The sequence below is a fragment of the Malus domestica genome, chromosome 13 (genome assembly GCF_042453785.1).
Source record: "Malus domestica chromosome 13, GDT2T_hap1".
Lineage (NCBI taxonomy): Eukaryota > Viridiplantae > Streptophyta > Magnoliopsida > Rosales > Rosaceae > Malus > Malus domestica.
Window position 1 is genome coordinate 8,581,860 of NC_091673.1, and position 21,168 is coordinate 8,603,027.

Consider the following 21,168-nt stretch of genomic DNA (forward strand, 5'->3'; position numbering starts at 1 on the left):
AAACGACCCCGACAGGAGACTGAGACGGCCGCCGTAATTTCTCGTCCTACAAAACGCGTCAAGAAATTGGCAAACAAAGGGCAACGAGAAATTCACGTCATCTCTAGCTAAACGTCGAGAACGGCCACTCCCGACATTTCTCCTTCCGCCCTAGCTGTACGTATCTCGACGGTCGTGTATTCGACCTCGGCGAGTCAGGCTCCCAAGGCTCATCCTAACCCTCCAGTCGTGACCGGGCCAAAGACTGCTCCATTGGTCGAGCCATCTGTTATTTCAGGGTTGGCCGCCGCACCTGTCGTGGAAGAGACGGCCCCCTGGTCGAAAGAACTCCCCCTAAAAATCCAAAACACGCGGCAGTCGTTCTAGAAGAGAGCAACGAGAGCGACGAGATTCCGCTGACGGGTCACCTCCAACCACGCAATCAACCTCCTCATGCATCCGAGGTAGCTGTCCAAGTCGGCCCTTCTGCGGTCGACCGTGGCAAACGACCTACCGTCGAACCAGAGAAGAGTGATGGGAGCGATGCGATTCTGTTGGCGGGTCACCCTCAACCCCGTAGTCAACCTCCCCCTACGTCCGAGGCAGCTGTCAAGATCGACCATTCTGCAACCGATCGTGGCAAACGACCCGTCGTAGAGCCAGAAGCGACAGCGGAAACGCCCCTTCATCCGCAAGACCAGGACTTCACCATTCCTCCCCAAGAAGCCACTTTGGCCTTCGTAAGTAACCCTACTACTTTCCTTGGTTATTTTTCTCTTAGAGCTCTAAACCAAGAAAATATTAAATGTCAGGTGCCTGCCCACTCTTTTCATCGAAAATTTTATGCGTCGAAAGGTGTTATCTATATTTCTTGGCCGCCTCTGTGGCCATCGAATGTGGATAACCTTCATCGGCCGCATGAATTGAGGAATAGTCTAAGGCACTGGGCTCGGCCATTAAGTTCTTTAGGTTCGAGCAATGAACCTGAAGACATGGCCGAAGTCTCCTATCGGCACGTTTAAAACAAAACCTTCTTGTTATGTTCTTTTGTGATATATTTGAGCTTAAGCTGAGTTTCGTGTGCAGCCTTCATGGGAAGTCGAGTTTAAAGCCCTCCTGTCAAGTACTACTGGAGCGGTTGGCTCTTCGGCCCCTACAACTGACCCCGTCGATTCAACTGCTCTGGTTCGGGTGCAAGAAGTTTTGTCTCTCTCTGCGTTGCAAGTCCTTGAACGCAAAGGCCTCGATTTATTGGGTGCATGCCTAAACGACCTCGGCGCAGATGGTCAAATGAGCGTCGAAGCCATCGTTCAAGCGTCGTCTGCCTTAGATCGAGTTCGGGAGACTTTTAGTGTCCTTGAGAACACTATTCGAGCTGAACAAGATCTGAAAGCTACCATGGTCGTCCAAGACGCTCTTCGTCTGAAGATTGATGCTTTAAAGGCAAAAGGGGAAGCCTTGGCTGACCTCGACCATCAAATAGCCGAACTGGAAAAACGAAGGTCGGCTATTGCTTCTGATCTTGCGAAAGACTTCGAGTTGGGCGACAAAGATTGTCTGACCAAGTGTACGATGAGCACAAAACGAATCGAGCAGTTAAAGATGGACAAAAAGAACCGGTAGGCCGAGGTCATAATGGGCGAGGTGCGGTGGCTGGAACTTAAGGCTCTTCTCGGCACTCTTCTTCATTCTTCGCCCTGAATTTATGTAAACTGATCGACCAACTCAATTTGTGTATTCTTTTATCGACCTTAATGAAATGAATTTCTATTCCCGCATTTCCCATGTGACTGGATAATACTTCTTTAAAAACTTCCCATTGATTGGCAATTTGTGAACTAAACTAGTCCGGTCTTTAAGATGATATGCGCCTTTGCCGAGAACCTTATGTATGACGAAAGACCCTTCCCAAGTTGGCGACCATTTGCCGAACCTAGGGTCTTTAATTCCTACGGGCAACACCATTTGCCAAACTAATTCTCCTTCGCCAAATGTTTTCTGTCGGACCTTTTGATTGTATGCTCGCTCATCAATCTGTTTTTGTGCCACCAACAAGTTATAAACATCGAGTCGCGCTTCTTTTAAGTCTTCTAACTCCTGTCTCATAGACTGATTATATTCGGCGCTGAACAGACTACTTTGTTCAATTATTCGTAACGAATTTATGCTTAGCTCGACTGGTAACATTGCGTCGTGTTCGTAGGTTAGTGCATACAGGATTGTCTCAGTCGCCGATCGGAGCGATGTTCGATAAGCCCATAAAGCCTCATTTAACTTTAAATGCCACAGCCAGGTCTCTCTTTTATTATTTTCTCGAGAATGCCGATCAACACTTTGTTACTTACCTCGGCCTGCCCATTTGCTTGTGGATAATATGGTGTAGACTGTTCAAGCTGAATTTTCAAACTTGCCGTATATTCTTTAAACCTCTTGGTTGTAAAGATTGTGCCATTGTCAGTTATAATCATTTCTCGTACGCCGAATCTGGTCACAATGTGTTCTTCCACAAAGTCGCAAACTTCTTTAGACATTAGCTCAGCATACGATTTTGCTTCGACCCACTTAGTGAAATAATCGGTTGCTACCAGTATCCATGCGTGCTTGGCAGCCCTGGAAGATGGTGTGATTTTACCGATTACGTCCATGACCCATCCTCTAAACGGCCATGGTTTAGTGACCGAATGTAATGACTCAGCCGGGACCCGTTGTATAGGACCATGAATCTGACACTGTATGCACCCTCGTGCGAACTTGATACAATCCTTTACTATTCATGGCTAAAAATAACCATGTCGTCGAAGCAACCACCGCATTTTACGTCCGGACTGATGAGCTCCGCAAACCCCTTCATGGACTTCTGTGATTGCTTGAGCACCCTCTTGGGGGCCGAGGCATAGCAGTAATAGACCATTCTCACCATTTCGGTATAACTCGTTTTGATACGTGACATAGTTTGTGGCGTGAACTCTTATCTTGCGACTGTGTTTGCCATTAGGATTGTCAAGATACTGCATAATGGGATTTCTCCAATCATCTGGTATTGCCTCGACGGCGCAAACATTTATAAGGTCTTGTCGGTCTAACAACGACGATAAGGACATGACTCTGGTGCGTATCACGTTGTCGTGTCGGAGAACTTGCTGGTTAACCAAGGCCGGGTATAGCTGTTGAAACACGGGTATTTCTCGGCCTAGCTTACCCCCCAGAGTTGTACACCAAAGGCGATTTGAGCCAATTCGTCTGCGTCAGTATTATGGATCCGAGAAATATGTTCAAATGTAATACCGTCGAAGGATTTGGCCAAATAGCCGGCGACCATGTTATAGGGTGCCAGGGTACAACTCATGCATCAAAAAGACCCATTAAGTTGGTTAATCACAAGTTCGGAGTCGCTAAGGATGAGGGCACGGGTTGCCCGCAAGTCATGAAGGATGCCAAGGCCGATGATAAGGGCTTCGTATTCGGCCTGATTATTTGTGCATTCAAAATCCAGCTTGAGCGAAAAATCCAACGATCGTGGTTTTGGGATTGAATGACAATTCCGACGCCAGCCGAGGATGAAGTACTTGAGCCGTCAAAGTACATCGTCCAGTAGTTATCACGCGTGTCAACCATGCCGATTTTGACGTCGGTGCCCTCAAAACCATAGGGGGAAAGGTGTTGAGCAAGGAAATCAACCAGTGCCTGGCCTTTGACAGCTTTCTGGGGCACGTATTGCGAGCTAAACTCGGACAACGCCATTGTCCACTTCCCAATTCGGCCTTTTACGATTGGTCGGGTGAGCATGTAGTGGATGACGTCGGTCTAGGTAATGACTTGTGTGACGAATGTGAGCATGTAATGCGGAAGCTTGAAGGCGGCAAAAAATACAGCGAGACAGAGCTTCTCAACGGCGAAATAATTGATCTCCGGTTGATTGAGATTTCGACGGAGGTAGAAAAAAGCATGCTCTCGTCCGACATCGTTATCTTGCACAAGGAGGCAGCCGATGGACTCTTTGGGCACCGAGATATATAGCTTGAGAGGCTTACCGCGTCGGGGTGGGACAAGGACAAGTGGTGTTATGAGGGAGACTTTGATTTGCGTAAACGTCGCCTGATGCTTGTCTTTCCACTCAAATTTATCTGAATCCTTAAGTTTCAAAAGCGTAGATAACGCTTTCATTTTACCCGCCAAGTTAGCTATAAATCGGTAGAGAAAATTTATCTTACCGAGTAAAGACTGTAGTTGTTTCTTTGTCGTTGGGGGTGGAGCATTGATGATTGCACGTGCTTTATTTTGATCCACTTCAATCCCACGGTGATGCACGATGAAGCCAAGAAAATTACCGGCCGACACACCGAAGGCACATTTGGCAGGATTCATTTTGAGGTTGTGTTGACGCATACGGAGGAAAGCCTGTCGGAGATCATCCAGATGTGTCGGAGATCATCCTTGGGAGTTGCCAGATTCAGATTTCTGAAGTCGATGCAAATGCGCAATGCACCACTTTTCTTTAAAACATGAACGATATTGGCTAACCATTCAATGTATCGAGCTGTTCGAATAAACCCTGCTTTCAAAAGCCGAACCAGTTCATCCTTGATACCGAGTTGCACTTCGATCGAGAATCGTCGAGGTGGTTGACAGAAAGGTTTACACCTAGGTTTAATACGTAACTCATGCTCGACGAGAGTGCGATCTAAGCCAGGCATCTCGTGGTAGCTCCAAGCAAAACAATCTTTGAATTCTTCAAGTAGGGCACGAAGTTCAGCTTTCATAGGTTGGGAAAGCAAAGCACAAATAAATAAAGGCCGTGGGTCATCGGTTGTCCCAACATTAATTTCTTCCAATGGGTCATTGACTTGGGGCCTATTGTATTCGAGCTCAGCCGGGACAGCTTAAACTTTGTCAAGAGATAAGACACGACCATTATCTTATTTGGCGAGGAACTCTACGAGGTTGACGTCTGAATTTGATTGCTTCGATATAGTATACCAATGAGCCAGCAGCTGTTTTATAGTAGATGAAACCACGACCCAACGTTTTTCCCAATCGGTGTTAAACATAGGGGTCGGGGATGAAGTTAGCTAACCCGAGTCTCGCCGAATCCTGGTAGACAGTCTCGGCCCCAACCTCGATATCTTTCTGAATAGAAATCCGAGTCGGCCGTCCTTCATTATTGAAACCTTGTAGGGTGATGTAGCCGACGTGGTCATCATAATACCATGCTTGGATCATGTTAGCTTCAAAGGGTTGGCTATCGGTCGGGTGAACAATGACCGATTTGCCGTACCAAAAGACGAGCACTTGATATAATGATGAAGGAATACAACTGGTTTGATGAATCCAGTCTCGACCGAGCAGTGAATTATACTCGATCTTGGAGTCGACGATGAAAAATACGATCATGTGATTACGGCCGGCAATGTGTACCGCTAAAAGAAGCACCCCTTTTGTTTGGGATTTGTCTCCGACGGAACTGCTCATTGTGATCCCAGAAGGAATAAGTTCGTCATTGGAGCGATGTAATGCCTTCATGACGTTTACAGGCATGATATTGACGGTGGCTCCGCAGTCGACAAAAACTTTGGAGACTGGATACCCTTCGATATGGGCCGTTACATACAATGGCTTCAAATGATGAAGTTTAGCCGATGAGGAGCGAAGAAACAATTCGGCCAAAGCTGCCTTGAGATTGTCATCTTTTGTTGTCGACTCGACTTCAGCAATGGTTACAAAATCAATATGACCGGCTTCCTCGGCAACTACGTCGCCATCAAGGAAATTCGGTTGAGCTGTGCTCGATTGAAAATCAGCGGGCAAAACATGGACCATACTGATTTCCATGTTATCCAGGACTGACGGGCCCATCAGGTTACGATCATCTTCTTCAGCCTCTTCTTTTTCCTGGTCACCGACTGCGGCATCCGCTTCCGTCAGAGTTGTACCAAGAGACTCCTTTGATCCTTCTTCAATGGTTTGTTCCCGCGGTGTCTCTTCGGCAGCCTGTTGGTTCTGCGTTGGTGCCTCAGGTGGGTCTGAGATCGGAAGTGTGCCTGGGATTGGTGTCAGGATACGAGCTTGCTCTTGGTACATTATACGGGCATCCTTGGTGTCGAGATAGGCATCCAACCGTACGACTCGTGTTATTTCATCGGCCGTAAGGCCGAAAAGGGAAACAGTCGAAAAGACTTCAAAATGGTATCGTAAATACTGAAGGTCCTCCATTGAGAAAGGAAGGTCGGCTGCATCGATATCAGTGTATGGGTCGACTTCAAAACCAAGGACTCGAGCTTCTCGTATGTGCTGGAACCTAGCTTTCAATCCTGGATCTGAGGTATTCTGAATAATTCGCTCGGCATCTGGGCAAGTTAGGACGAGATCGATTGTATCTTGACATGCTTTCGGCAAACCATATAGATCGTTGGCCGAATGGTTTTTATGAAACTCTTGCTTTTATTCCAAGGCCTAACCGAGGAATGGTGTATGTAAATTCCGTCGAATTTTGATCAAATGTGCTTGTGTGGTTGGCGGGGGCAGTTTGCTTTCAGCTTCTTGCCTGAAATGCTCAAAGCGTGCCTTCATCTCCCCGGGCCGAAGAAGAAGTTTGATCCGTTTATCAGCCTCCTTAAACGTGGTTTCGACATCTCGATTGACCAGACGTTTCCCTTGAACCAACTCTGTCATAATCGTTAGAGATAGTCGTTCATCGTTATTGGCAACTGTTTCCTTCGACCGCCATTTAGGGACCGAAGTTTCTTGGGCTACCCGTCGACGAGCCATGTAATCTATTCTTTGGTGCCGACGTTTCTGGGATTTGGACAGTGCAGTGTAGACACCTTTCGAAGAGTGATATGTATACTAACGTTGGTCTCGAGGTTCGGGAGGTTTGAAAGTTTTTTGGCTCTGCGATGATTCCGAGCTACTAGAATTACATATGTAATAATCTTCATCATAAAACGGAGCATCAAAATCGAGGCACCGTCTGACTGAAAGTGTCTCTTCCACCCGTACTTTAGGACCGAGCCTATCAAAAACCCTTTGATGTTGGCCTGCGTTGAGCACCTTTTGCAGTGTTGCGGTTGTAGGTTGTTCCATTATAGGCGGATAGGACTTTTCCTTTGGCTCGGTGTTGACATTTGCTTTACATTTGCTGCATAAAACTGCCACCCACTGTCTTCATTAGTGTTGTAATCTGTCATGGGCTTGACAATAGCGGGTCCCGTTAAAGATGTAGGTGGTTTGTTTGAACGAAAATCAGCATTGAAACGTGGTCGAGAATTCTGATTCAGAGAACGTTGCGGTGTAGCGACCTCTGTTTTCCCTTTTCCTTTGTCCCTAGGTAGGTGAACATCTACCATATTTACTGTTGCCGTGGGGAATGGGTCGGTATCAACACTCATCTTCTTCTCCGGAAATTTGAGTTTGCCGTTATCAATCCAGCTTTGGATGTTGTCTCGAAACACGACCCAATTATTTGTCGTATGTTTGCTTGAATTATGGTATTTGCAATATATCTTTCCTTTAAGCTCATCGGCCTTGGGAGTGGTATGCCCAGGCAGAAGTTTGATGATCTTCGTTGATAGCAATTGATCAAAAATTGCATCGGCCTTTGTAATATCAAAAGTATAGACTTTTGACGTTTTTATTGTTTCTTTAGGGGCCAAGCGGGTTTTGACTTCCTTATAGTCAATTTGAGTCAGTGCCTTGCAAACGTATGGCTTATCTATGACTATCTCAGCTGCGTCCACGCTAACATATTCACCTTCGGCTGATGCATAATTGACAGTTGAATTTTTGTAGATCGTCCATCTGGATGAAGCTTTCGAGATATTCTCTTCACGGAGCAAATAATCATATTGCTCAACATGCTGGGCTAGTTCATACATATCCTGAAAGTTTGCCCCCAAGAATTTCTTTTTGTATTCTACGTCAAGACCATTCAGAGCAAGTCTGACGAATTCGACTTCAGGGAGAGGTACTCGGCACCAATTCCTGGCTGATTTAAATATGGTAAGATAATCCATTGGTGACTCGTCGGATGCTTGAGCCATCCTTGCTAACGAGGATACTGACACTTCCATCCCTGGCCGATAAAACTGCTCATGAAATTTCTCGACCAACTCCTCCCAGCTCTGGACAGAATTCGGTGGGAGGTTAATATACCAAGCAAATGCTGAATCGGTCAGCGAAAAGTTGAACAGTCGCAACTTGTAAAAGTTGCTATTGACATCTCCGCATTGCACAGTGAAACGAGCCACATGTTCCAACGAGGATAAGGATGATTCTCCGGCGAAAAGGCTAAAATCTGGGATTTTGAAACCTCTAGGGTATTTGAACTGTTCCACATAAGCTGGATACAGATGTATAAATTTAAGGAACTTCGGCCCTTTCTTCATGGTCGAATCGATCATCCGTTGGACCTCGGTCATATCGACGGGTGTTACTTCCACTCTCTGGTCGGATCCGTCTGACCTACTATTTGATCCTCCTCATTTTTCCAAGTTAATTGGTTTGAGCTGAGCATGGGTTGACTCGGCCGGTGCAATTGGTAATAGATTATTTCTTGGTGGCAAGTGCTGGGCAAGGTCGAAAGACCTACCATCGCTGACCTTACTAACCAATATTTCGAGTAATCTGGTTTGTGCCTCACTAGTATTGCGTATCACGTCATGAAGGTTATCGATTCCTCGACTAAACGTCTGTTCAACCATCCGAGATTGCTCGTCAAGTCATTTTCGAAGAAACAATCTTGTTGGTGAATCAGATCCCTTGCCACCATCCTCGTCACAATCATCCACTATCCCTTCATTGAGAACACATGTGTTCCTGTTAGAGATTTCAAGACTGCAAAACTGACCGCTGAGATTAACTTCCCTTTCTCGACGAGTCACGCTCGTGGACTCAGGTGTCACGGCGCTAATGGGATTCTGCGCCTGCGACACACTTTGTCCTATGTTCTGAATTGGCAAATCGGCTATTGATTTTCCCATAGCTGTTTTCTTTTTTACCAATCGCTTTTCAATTGGCATGAACTTCGTAGTTTAGCACTAGGTCCCACCGGGCGTGCCAAAATGTTGATCCTAAAAACTACCAAGCCTACGTGGCACACAGGCCGAGTAATCTATAAGCTAACTACATCCTTCGATGAATGCGAGGTGTGCCAACTCGTCGGTCGAGCTCGGCCGAGGAGTAAATTTGTTGATGTTGCGTTGGGTACGTGACTGACTTTTGCGTCTTGCGATAGCGACTGAGGAAGGAACACGTCTCGGCCTCTTGGATTCTCGAACCTGAAGACAAGGCTACTATTCTTACGAAGTTCACGAATCGTCGTCGTTGGATTCGGTCACAGTGATGGTATTCGTCAGAGTAAACTCACGCTGAATCGATACCAAAGTGTAAGGGCACAAATACTCGAAGCAAATATGAGTCTTAATAGTGAATATGGTTCGACCGTCTGAATGCCGAACTCTAAATCATACTTGAGAGTATCCAATCATAAAATAACTCGGCGTACAATGCGCCGAGCTCGGTAGGCTGTAACACCTCGCTTCACCGAGAAGGCTAACGAGATGACCTCAATCAATAAGGATTCGGAAATCCTTCTCGACCGAGACTTGGATAGGTAACCAACCGTCCTCGCTGCAGTGTTGTTGATGCAAACGGAAGATACTGCGAGATCGACTGATTCTACGACGACAGAGCTATCTATGCCGACTGAAGATATCACCGGTTACTTTCATAGTGCTGTTGATGCCAACGGAAGATGTGTCAGCGAAAAGAGAAAATAAAAAATCTCAAGTTGTTGAGAGAGTTTGCGCAGGGCAGTTGTGTGTTGAATTGGAAGGGCTCGAACGATGCACAACCTCCTCTATTTATAGCATCGGATACCTTCAAGGTCGAGTTAAAAACCTACCCGGATTAGGACTTATTCTTCCAATCAACTCCAACTCGACCAGTCCTTTTTCACTATACTTTTGAACCCAGTCCTATATCGAGCCGAATTCACTTCCGGGTTGTTAATCTCGCCGAGACTCCTTATTGCACTAGGATTCGACTCGTCTTGCAGCATGACTTAACCGACCCAGGTTTGGAAGCCCACGAACCAAACGATCCATGGTAACTTTGTCGTAGGGCTTTCCGGGCCGAGAATAATTCTATACTCGACCCAAACTGATATTTTGGGCCCAAACAATAATATAAGTGGACGAGACAATTGATATGATAGTAGAATTCTTGTGAGGAGCTAATGACCACTAACTGAATTGGAAATTGGTACTCATCCCAAGCTGAAAACGAAACTCAAGGACGTGGAGATATTTTATTTCAGGATTCTTTATAAGGGTTATTTAGATATAGACATTTGCAACTTTTATTTCTTATATAAAAACCTATCTAATTATAAACATTCAAATAAAATCTAAATTTAAAAGTGATTGCCATGTAGGAAAGTAATTGACATATTAATACAAAATATTTACAACTTGTACCACAATATTCAAAATAAATCAATAAATATTATTACTCGCCTTAATTACAATGAATAAATAATTTATTTCATATTATTACCCCTAACACACACATATATATACATATATACGTTCAAATGTATATAATACTACCATAAGCTCAATATATATATATAGTTTACCTATATATATATAGTACTACTATACGTTCAAATATATATATATATATATGCACAGTACTACATATATGATCAAACATATTATACTAATTAATACACCTATATGTAAATTTATGATGAGCAAATAACATATATTTTGTAGGTATCATCATATATATTGGGCACGTTTTATTATTATGTGTAAAAAAGAATAGGTAAAATATTATTGAATAAAATAATAACATTTTTTATGTAGGTAAATTATTTTGCATACATTGGGTTTACTTTATTATGTAGGTAAATTATTTTGTATGTATTTTACATATAATGGGGAAATTATTTTGCTTTTTTTAAGCAATCTAACATTTTAAAATTCGAATAATAGGTGCACTGAATCAAATAACATTTTTTGTAGGTAAATTATTTTGCATGAATTTTTACGTATACCAGGCATTTTTTTTTTGGTTATATATATGTGTGTGAAATAATTTACCTACATTTATATGTAAAATTTAATTTGTTGACTTAACTAAGCATGTATTATTACATATATTAGGCATGTTTTGTTGTTATTATATATTAGGCAATAAATTTATTATTTATTATTTTCGTAAAATCATTAATTCTCTTGGACAATCTATATGGAACTAATTGTGTACATCAAACATTCAAATATGGGTGTTTTGGGCATCAACAATTTTTAAATGTGTAAACTCAAATATAATTAATGAATTTGCTGATGTGAAATCTAGTTAATGAGTTTTATTTAAGTAAAAAACTTATGACGGATTTTATGTGAAGAAAATTTAATTTCAGGGGCTAAAGTCATATTTTCAGTTCTTTATATATCTAGAACAGGTCAATTTGTTGGGAGGTCATAAATTGAGTGGGTTCTTGGTTATCATTAGAATGGTCAAACACGAATATGCAAGACAGAAAACATGCCAATCGGATCCTCTCCGAATCATTTTGGTGAGAATCCTAAGGATTCGTGAATATTATCCGTTCATTGTACATCGTACGGTCAGTTTTTATCAAGTACTGCTTGTGTTTAATTTTAAATAATAATATTTAAAATAATTTCTAACCACACAATGTACGATGAATTGACAAGATTGATGGATCTCCGGGATCCTCACAAAGAGGATCCGGCATTGATCCGGATTTGAAAACATGGGCACACCATTTGCACAAACTATTATATAGCTTGTTTGGATGTGTTTTTAAAATGACTGAAAGCGCTTTTGGTGAAAATGTTTTTAGAACCAAGCTTTAGTAAATATGCAAGTAAACTCTGGAAAAGCACTTAAAGTGCTTCCTGGAAGAAGCACATAACTGGTGCTTCTTGTAAAAAATATTTTAAGAGCTTTTGGAACCCAAAAACATTTTTTCCAAAAGCGCTTTTAGTTATTATAAAAGCACATCCAAACGAGCCCATAGTATATTAGTAGGTGTTGGAACTGAAACTGCCTAATAAACCTACTTAGTATGTTCAACATCCAATTAATTTTAGAGGTATTCATCAATTTCCCCCTGAACTTGTGACTATTGGCCAATTTCCCCCCTCAACTTTAATTTTGGCCAATTTCCCCCTCAACTCTCATAATTAGTCAATTTGCACCCTACTGTTAATTTTTTAATTTGATCATAATTAAACAAGTGTGTGTAAGAAACTAAATAAGATGTATGTTAATCATTTTCCTATGTCTTTATCCTATTACAAATAGATTAAAATTTAGAATTTTACAATTTATCATAGATAGTATTATTAGTCATAATAAATCAGTATGGAGTTATTTTATTTTATTTTTTACTATACAAAATTGATAACGAAAAGGATTGATGTGTACATTTTTGTATGTGAATACAATTTTCTTTATAAAAGTGAAAGCTAAGTTCAAGTAAATTGCGGAGAATCGAGCTTTAGTGCAAAAATGGCTAGTCAATTCATAATTTTCGACTCCTTATTAAGAATGGCCCATTTTATTGAAATAGGTATGATCCATGAGTTTAGGTTTATTATTTCTTCTTCTACATGCTTTAAACCCGATTCATAACTTTTTCTTATAATCAACCCATATCACATACTAATTGTATTATGTTTTTGTACATTTTACCCTATATTATGCAGGTGATTTTATGTTAATTTTAGTACTTTGTTGGAAGTTATTAGAAAGATTGAAAGAAAAAAAAAAGATGGAAAATGAAAAAAAAATTAACAGTAGGGTGCAAATTGACTAATTATGAGAGTTGAGGGGGGAAATTGGCCAATGATCACAAGTTCAGGGGGGGAATTAATGAATACCTCTTAATTTTATGATCAAGATGAAGAAAGTTATGGTTCCACCATAAAAATAATTAACAATATGAAGAGTAATCAAACTTACTTATAAATCTATGCAATGCCTCTTCTCTCATTAATGTTGGATTCTTTATCAACACAAAAGAATGTTTTACATGTGGTCCCAAGCTGAAAACGAAGCTCTTTACCAATCACAAACTAGTGCCGGCAGGCTTGCTGTGCGATTTTGACGGTCACCATATTTCGGGCAAAATAGTTAACATGCCAAACAAATAGTGGGCAAAAAATAGGACCAAATTAGCATCAAGGACGTGCAAATATTTGTTGATGCACAAAACCGGAGGTCTTCAAACAACGTAAATCCGACCGTGAATCTGCAAGAAATGTAAATAACACAAGATGTATCGTGGTTCACCCCAAGGTTTGGGCTAGTCCACACTGATTATTGTATTTCTCTGATAGGATTGTGAGGGAGAGAACCTCTGTAATATGAGAGGTTTTGAAAGGGTGAAGGGACTTCAGGCCTAGGAGTTGGCATCCTCTAATTGTGAGGGTGATGAGTCCTTTTATAGAATAAGGGCTCCTCACTTATTACATATTTGCCTCTTCCTTTATTACATAATTACATTTAAGTCCCCCGAGTATTTATATGAAATCTAAATACGGAGGCCCTAAGTATGGTATAAACAGTAGTCCCCCAAGTCTTCAATCAAGATAGTATTTTGGCTGGAGACTTGATATTCAGTCCATGTGTAGGCCGAAGTAACTAGATGTCGTCTTGAACTGATGCTCAGTATGCGGCGGTGCCCAATATGAAATGATGCTCAACTAGAAGTAGCACATGTTGCGAGGCTGCTCGGTTTGTGACTTATGTTGCCTTGGTTGGCTCGGCTTGTGGCGTTGAAGGTGAGGGAGTCCCTTTTATAGAATAAGGGCTCGCTCCTCAATACATAAATGATGGGTTAGGAGTGATGCTCGCGGCGAAGCGGTTGCTCAGCTGGCAATGATGCTCTCTAATGAAGGTGAGGAGGTCCCTTTTATAAAATAAAGGATCGCTCCTCAGTACATGAATAATGGGTGCTCTCTAATGAAAGTGAATGAGTCATTTTTATAAAATAAGGGATCGCTCCTCAATACATGAATGATGGGTTAGAGTCCCCCAAGTATTTTTTATGAGGCCCAATATATGGTACATAGTGTAGTCTCCCAAGTCTTCGGTCAATAGAGTCTGTTGGCTGGAGACTTCAAATTGAATCCATGTGTGGGCCGAAGTGACGGTTGTTTGGAGGTGGTATTTGTATACTCTGCACTGAAGCTTTGTAGGTGAAGCTTTGCAAGTGAAGCTTTGAAGTTGGAGCTCTGTAAATGAAGCTTTTGAAGCTAGAGCTTTTATAAATGAAGCTTTTGAAGCTAGAGCTCTGTAAATAAAGCTTTTGAAGCTAGAGCGCTGTGAATGAAGCTTTTGAAGCTGATTGACATGAGTGATGCTCATGAATGTTTATATTGATTGACATGAGTGATGCTCATGGATGTTGACATGAGTGATGCTCATGAATGTTGATATTGATTGGAAAGTTGTAGATCTAGAAGACTGTACTTCAGCTGCTGAAGAAGAATAAGGTCTTGTGCCAAAATTGAGGAGAGAGAAACTGGGTCGCGAATAAGAGAAAGAAAGAGAAGGATTAGGTTTTTTTTTGCATTTTTGAGAGATGGGTTTTGCCGCGACTCAACAGGTTTTTGGTTTTTTGGGTTTCTGCAAATTCACGATGGAGGTGAAAAATTGAGAGAGAACCGACATAGCTTTTCGTGTCGTTTTCCACAGACGGCGCCAAATGTTGATGCACAAAATCGAAGGTCTTGGAACAACGTAAATCCGACCGTGAATCTGCAAGAAATGTAAATAACACAAGATGTATAGTGGTTCACCCCAAGGTTTGGGCTACGTCCACACTAATTATTGTATTTCTCTGAGAGGATTGTGAGGGAGAGAACCTCTGTAATATGAGAGGTTTTGAAAGGGTGAGGGGACTTCAGGCCTAGGAGTTGGCCTTCTCTAATTATGAGGGTAATTAGTCATTTTATAGAATAAGGGCTCCTCACTTATTACATATTTGCCCTTTCCTTTATTACATAATTACATTTAAGTCCCCCGAGTATTTGTACGAGATCTAAATACGAATGCCCTAAGTATGGTATAAACAATATTATATTTCATGGTTCTTTATATATCCAAAACAAGTCAATTTGTTGAGAGGTCATAAATTGAGTGGGTTCTTGGTTGTCATTAGAATGGTTAAACACGATGATGCAAGACAGAAAACTTGGGCACACCATTTGCACAAACTATTATGAGTTATATTCATACCATGTTTTTATATCACGTTTATATACCACCTTAAATGACATTTAATGTGGACAGCCATATTATTTAAAAAATTTGCAAAGCCCAAGGAAAGGAAGGAGAAAGACTCCTCGTATACCACAATCATCATTTAATTAACTAGTTTTTCTTAATTATTAGTTTATTAAATAATGAATTAAATTTAAAAATCTGATTAATTCAAATGATGTGACAGTCCACATCAAATGTCACCTAAGGTAGTATGAAAATATGGTACAAAAACATAGTATGAATAGCATTACTCAACTATTATAGTATATTAGTAGGTGTTGAAACTGCAACTGCCTAATAAGCCTACTTAGTATGTTCATCATCCAATTAATTTTATGAACAAGGTGAAAAAAGTTATGGTTTCACCATAAAATCAATTGACAGTATGGAGAGTAGTCCAACTTACTTATAAGTCTATATAAGGTCTCTTATCCCATTAATATGGAATTCATTCTCAATGCAAGAGAATGTTTTGCATGTGGTCCAATATCCCAATAGATAAAGTGTTGGGTTTCTACACATGTTTCTCGGATTTGAAACTCTCATGTTTTTTGAAATATTGTAATAGTCTCGAACCTTTCGCTTCCCCTCAATATTAATAAATTTAAAAATACAAACATCTACACATGTGTTGACCTTAAAAATTATCAAGCCTACGTGGCGCGCAGGCCGAGTAATCTATGAGCTAACTACGTCATTCGGTTTTGTGCGGGGCGTGCCAACTCGTCGGCCGAGCTTGACCGAGGAGTAAAATTTGTTGATGTTGCGTTAGGTACGCTGCTAACTTCTTGATCTTGCGACTGTGGCTGAGGAAGGAACACGTCTCAGCTTTCAGGTTCTAGAGCTTGAAGACAAAGCTACTAATTTTGCAAAGTTCACAAATCGTCGGTGCCAGATTCGGTCACGGTGATTATATTTGTGAGAGTATAAGTACGCCGAATCGACACCAAAGTATAGGGACACAAATACTCAAAACAAATGTATGTCTTGATTGTGAAAGTGGTTCGGCCGTCAGAATGCCGAACTCTAAAACCTACTTACGAATAACCAATCATAAACGACTCGGCGTTCAATGTGCCGAGTATAGTAACTTGTAACACCTCGTTTCACCGAGAAGGCTAACGAGATGACCTCTGCCGATAAGGATTTGAAAATCCTCCTCGACCAAGACTTGGATAGATAACCAGTCGGCCTTGTCGCAGTGTTGTTTATCCAAACTGAAGGTGCTCCACAATCGGATGATTCTACGACAACAGTGATGTTTATCCAAACTGAAGATGTTCGCCGGTTGCCTTCACAATGCTGTTTATCCAAACTGAAGATGTGTTGGCGAAAAAAGAAAATAAAAAATCTCAAGATGTTTGAGAGGTTTCGCGTAGAGCGAGGGTTTGCGCAGAGCAGTTTGTGTGTTGAATTGGATAGGGCCTTTCACGTTGCACATCGCCTCTGTACTTATAGAATTGAAGTACTTGCTCTCCACGGTCAGATAATGTTGCAGAAACCGACTGAAACTCAAACTCGTAAAATGATTGATCCTTGGCATAGGATCTAAAGCCTATCTTCATATGGCTAATTTTTCAAAATAATAAAAGCTCATTCTGACTTATCTTATCATGACTAAAAACCTAGGCTAGCTAGGCTTTCCTATGTCATCATAACACCACCATAAAAAACCTAGCTTTTCTAGGTCTTGTCGCATCATCATCACCCAAAGTCACCATTTCCTTACCCCATTGTCGCATGCAACCTGACCCTATGAATATTAAATTCATTTTTAATTATCACCATATTTAAATGGATAATAATCTGATCATAATCCAATCCCCTCAGTAGTTTCCAAGTGACCTCATTTATCTGATGTCGTGCATATCTATTAATCAAAATTGATCCAAACCACACTTCCACATCAACTTGAATTGTGCCGCCTGTTTAGCTTGGAGATATATTATTTTCATAAGAAAATGTCAAGATAAATCATTATTAAAAGATAACATTATCTTTTAATATTAATAAAATGGGTAAAGTACAAAAAACTACCTCAACTATTGGTGTCACAACACTTTCATACCCCATCTTACGAATTTGTGCCAATGTCATACCTCCGTCAGTTTTTCTATTAATTTCTCAGTTAATTGCTGACGTGGCTTGATCCGGGACCCACTTTCTATTAAAAAATTATTAAAAACTAAAAAAAATCATTAATATTTTTTAAATATTAAAATAATAAAGAAGGTTATTAAAAAAAAAAAAAAAAACTAAACAAAACTTCCCCCCTGCGCCCTCTCTCTCTTCTCCCCCACCTTCATCTCCCTTCATCTTCTCCCTACCTACTGCAACCTAGAAAAAATAAAAGAAAAAAAAAACAAAAACAAAACAAAATTTGTCCCTCACCCTCCAGGCGCCCTCTCTCTTCTCCCCCATCTTCATCTTCTTTCCTCTTCTTCCCTCCATTTGCTGCAACCCAGACAGAAAATAAATAAAAAATAAAAAATAAAAAAACAAACAAAACTCTCCCCCCCCCCGCCCCCTCTCTTCTCCCCCATCTTCATCTCCCTTCCTCTTCTTCCTACGTGCTGCAACCCAGAAAAAAGAAGAAAAAAAATTTCCCCCCCCACCCAACTTGCAGAAGAAGAAGAGAGAAGGAAAAGAAAAAAAAAGGTCCCTCCCCCCCATCCCCACACCCAACCTGCAGAAGAAGAAGAGAGAGAAGGAAAAGAAAAAAAAAAGGTGCCTCGCCCCCCCCCCCAACCTGCAGAAGAAGAAGAAAAAGAGAGAGAAGGAAAAAAAAAAAAGATACTAGTTCGTCCATCCCCACCCCCCCCCCCCCCCCCGCGTACCCACCCTTTTCCCTCCACATCCATTCCCCCCATTTTCTCCACGCCCAAGTTCTTAACGAGATCTGGGTTTTTTTTTTTTTTGGTTGCAAGTAATGGGTGCGAGGTTGGGTGCAGAGGGTGGGTGGGAAGGTGGGGAGGTTGGATGTGGAGAGTGGGTGTGGGGGAGAAGAGGGGGTGGGGAGCGGGGAAGACAAATTGGATTTTTTTTTTTTCCTCTTTTTTTTTTTTTTTTTTTTCTGGGTTGAAGTTGCAGGAAGGGGGAAGAAGAAGAAGATGGGGAGAAGAGAGAGAAGGGGGGAAGGGAACGAATTGATTGTTGGTTTTTTTTTTTTACTTTTCTTTATTATTTTAATATTTAAAAAATATTAAATGATTTTTTTGAGTTTTTAATAATTTTTTAATAGAAAATGAGTTCCGGATCAAGCCACGTCAGCAATTAACTGAGAAATTAACAGAAAAACTGACGGATGTATAACATTGACACAAATTCGTAAGATAAGGTATGACGTTGTCAATTTTAAAAGATGAGGTATGAAAGTGTCGTAACACCAATAGTTGAGGTAGTTTTTTGTACTTTACCCTAATAAAATTATCTTCACTTTTCTATATAGAGGTATGCTTACTCAACGGCCTCGATTACTTGGGTCGATAGTGTAATTTTGGGTCCAAACAACATGTTTCTCGGATTTGAAACTCTCATGTTCTCTGAAATATTGTAATAGTCTCGAAACTTTCGCTTCCCCTCAATATTAATAAATTTAAAAATAAAAACATGAAAAAAAACAAGAGAATGTTGCAAATTGTTGAGGATTTCAGCTAATAAAAAGCGACAGGGACTCTGTGGTGATTAGCCCAGTAATACACAAACACAAATGGATAGGGTTCAAACGTGGGTTAATTAAGTCAAAATGATACGTACATATTTGTGACGGGCCAGCAGTGGCACAGCAGCAACGTAAACGAGAAAGAAGCGTAAGAAGCAAGGACCTCTGGCTCTTATTCGTTGTCACATGCATGGCAGAAACACACAGACAGATCTTAATGGGACGGCGGCAGTGAATCCAAGTGACTTGTTTCCCCAACCCTCCGCCCCACAAACTCTCTTCTCTCTCTTTATCTCGCTTCAACCAGTCAGTCAGTGGTTCCTTCCCATCAAAGTCTTCTCGACATATATATATAACCCCAAATCCAATCCTACCATAATTCTCACTGGAGCACTACTACTATTATTATTACGTATCTATCAACTGATTACTTCCTCGGTTTATTGGGCACGCAAAAGATCCTGCGAAAACTCTAGATCAGTAGTAGAAATACAAAGCGAGCTTAAGGATGTTGGACTGGGGCCCGGTTTTCGTGGCGGTGGTGCTGTTCGTTTTGTTATCTCCGGGCTTGCTGTTCCAGTTGCCCGGCCGCCATGGCTTTGTGGAGTTTGGCAGCTTCCACACAAGCGGTGCAGCCATCATGATTCACTCCCTCCTCTACTTTGGTCTCATTTGTGTCTTTTTGTTGGCCATCAAGGTTCATTTTTACCTTGGTTAACTAAAATTCTTAAGTTACTCCACCTCCTGTGTACCGATCGAGGTAAAAATGGACACAATCTGAACAATGTGATCAACTTTTGTTTCATCGATATTCTGTGTTACTTCATGAATTTGTAACATTTCAACTACAAATGTTTTGGGATTTTTCAGCAATAATATGTAAGTTTTTGGCGGCTTTGATTAATTGATGAAGGGTGGTATTCTATTTTTCGCAATTTGGGTTGGGAAAGTAAAAACAGCGGTAACATTTACGTTGGATGGTGGAAGGTTGGATTTGGATCATTGGATTTCGATGTGCCTATTTCATTGATGATTGACTTTAGCTCTTACTCGTGGATAAAGCAGACTCGAGCGAAATAGCGGGCGTGGTCCATGTAATATTGCAACCTGATATTTCCGTAGTTAAAATCAATATATATATATATATATATATATGAAAGTATATATGCGACGACATGCACTACAATCAATTGAAAGTATATGTAGCTGCACAGGGATGTTCAGTAAAAACAATAGAATAATGCTCGGGAGATCAACTTTTTAAAACCAAATTTTAAAAATCATATGACATGGTTGTTGATAATTGGATTATGATTTAAGTGTTGATTAACGTGCTTATTTCCTATTAGTGCTATATCATATAGTTTGCATATTTTGTTTTAAAAAATTGGTCTATCTGGCATTACTCAAAAGAATAGAGGGTCAATATGAATGAAGAGGGCACAGATAATATTTTTCACTGATTTGGATGGTCGAAATATAATATGGTTGCAATTTAAAACGAAACGGATTAAATTGTTTTATAGTTAAAAAATTATGTTTTAAACTCCTGTGGTAAAGTCCGTTAGTATCTAAACGCAAAATTAAAAGTTTCGTAAACTCTCAATTAAATTTGTCTTTTTGTTCCTTTAAACTCATTCAACGTTCTCTTCATGCCAACAGGAAAGGGAAAAACAAAAAAACAAAAAAACAAAAAAAGCCATTCAGTGTCCCACTGAATTTGAACTGGGATCGAACTGAAATCATCTATTGAAATCATAGAGGTGAACGATGAAACCGAGAAGTCGCGAGATGGGTGTTAGGATTCGCCGTAGAAATCGAAGTGGGTTTGAGTTAGATATCTAAGAGGGTTGTTGAAATTGTTTAAACTCACATAAGTATTTTGGTATTATGCTTTGATTTTTAATTGATGTTGATTTTGATGATTTGTAAAATTTTAATTAAGCTCAAGAATTGTGGGGGAACCCAAACTGTACTGTGAACGGAGTTTCGTCGTCTAGGGCTTATATCCATGCACCTGCATGCTGGTTTTGAACGTATTAAACTTAGGCCATCTCCAATCGAAAGAAGAGGGTCAAAAGACTCTTTTTAGCCCTATAATTATGCAAGAAAATATATTTTAATTAACAATGTTAGGCCATATTTTATATAATCTCCAAGGGCTATATGCCAAACATAGCCCTTTGACAAAAAATCATCTCCAACCGAGGGGACCAAAATGCCAA

General features: G+C 40.7%; 1 protein-coding gene across 1 annotated transcript; it reads left to right on the forward strand.

Annotated features, from left to right (window-relative positions):
• The first annotated feature begins 18,996 nt into the window (after positions 1-18,996).
• On the forward strand, positions 18,997-19,847 carry LOC103423824 (uncharacterized). The gene has a single exon (XM_017329124.3). The coding sequence runs from the start codon at positions 19,452-19,454 to the stop codon at positions 19,659-19,661; it is 210 nt and encodes a 69-aa protein (XP_017184613.1). The 5' UTR covers positions 18,997-19,451; the 3' UTR covers positions 19,662-19,847.
• The last annotated feature ends 1,321 nt before the right edge of the window (positions 19,848-21,168 follow it).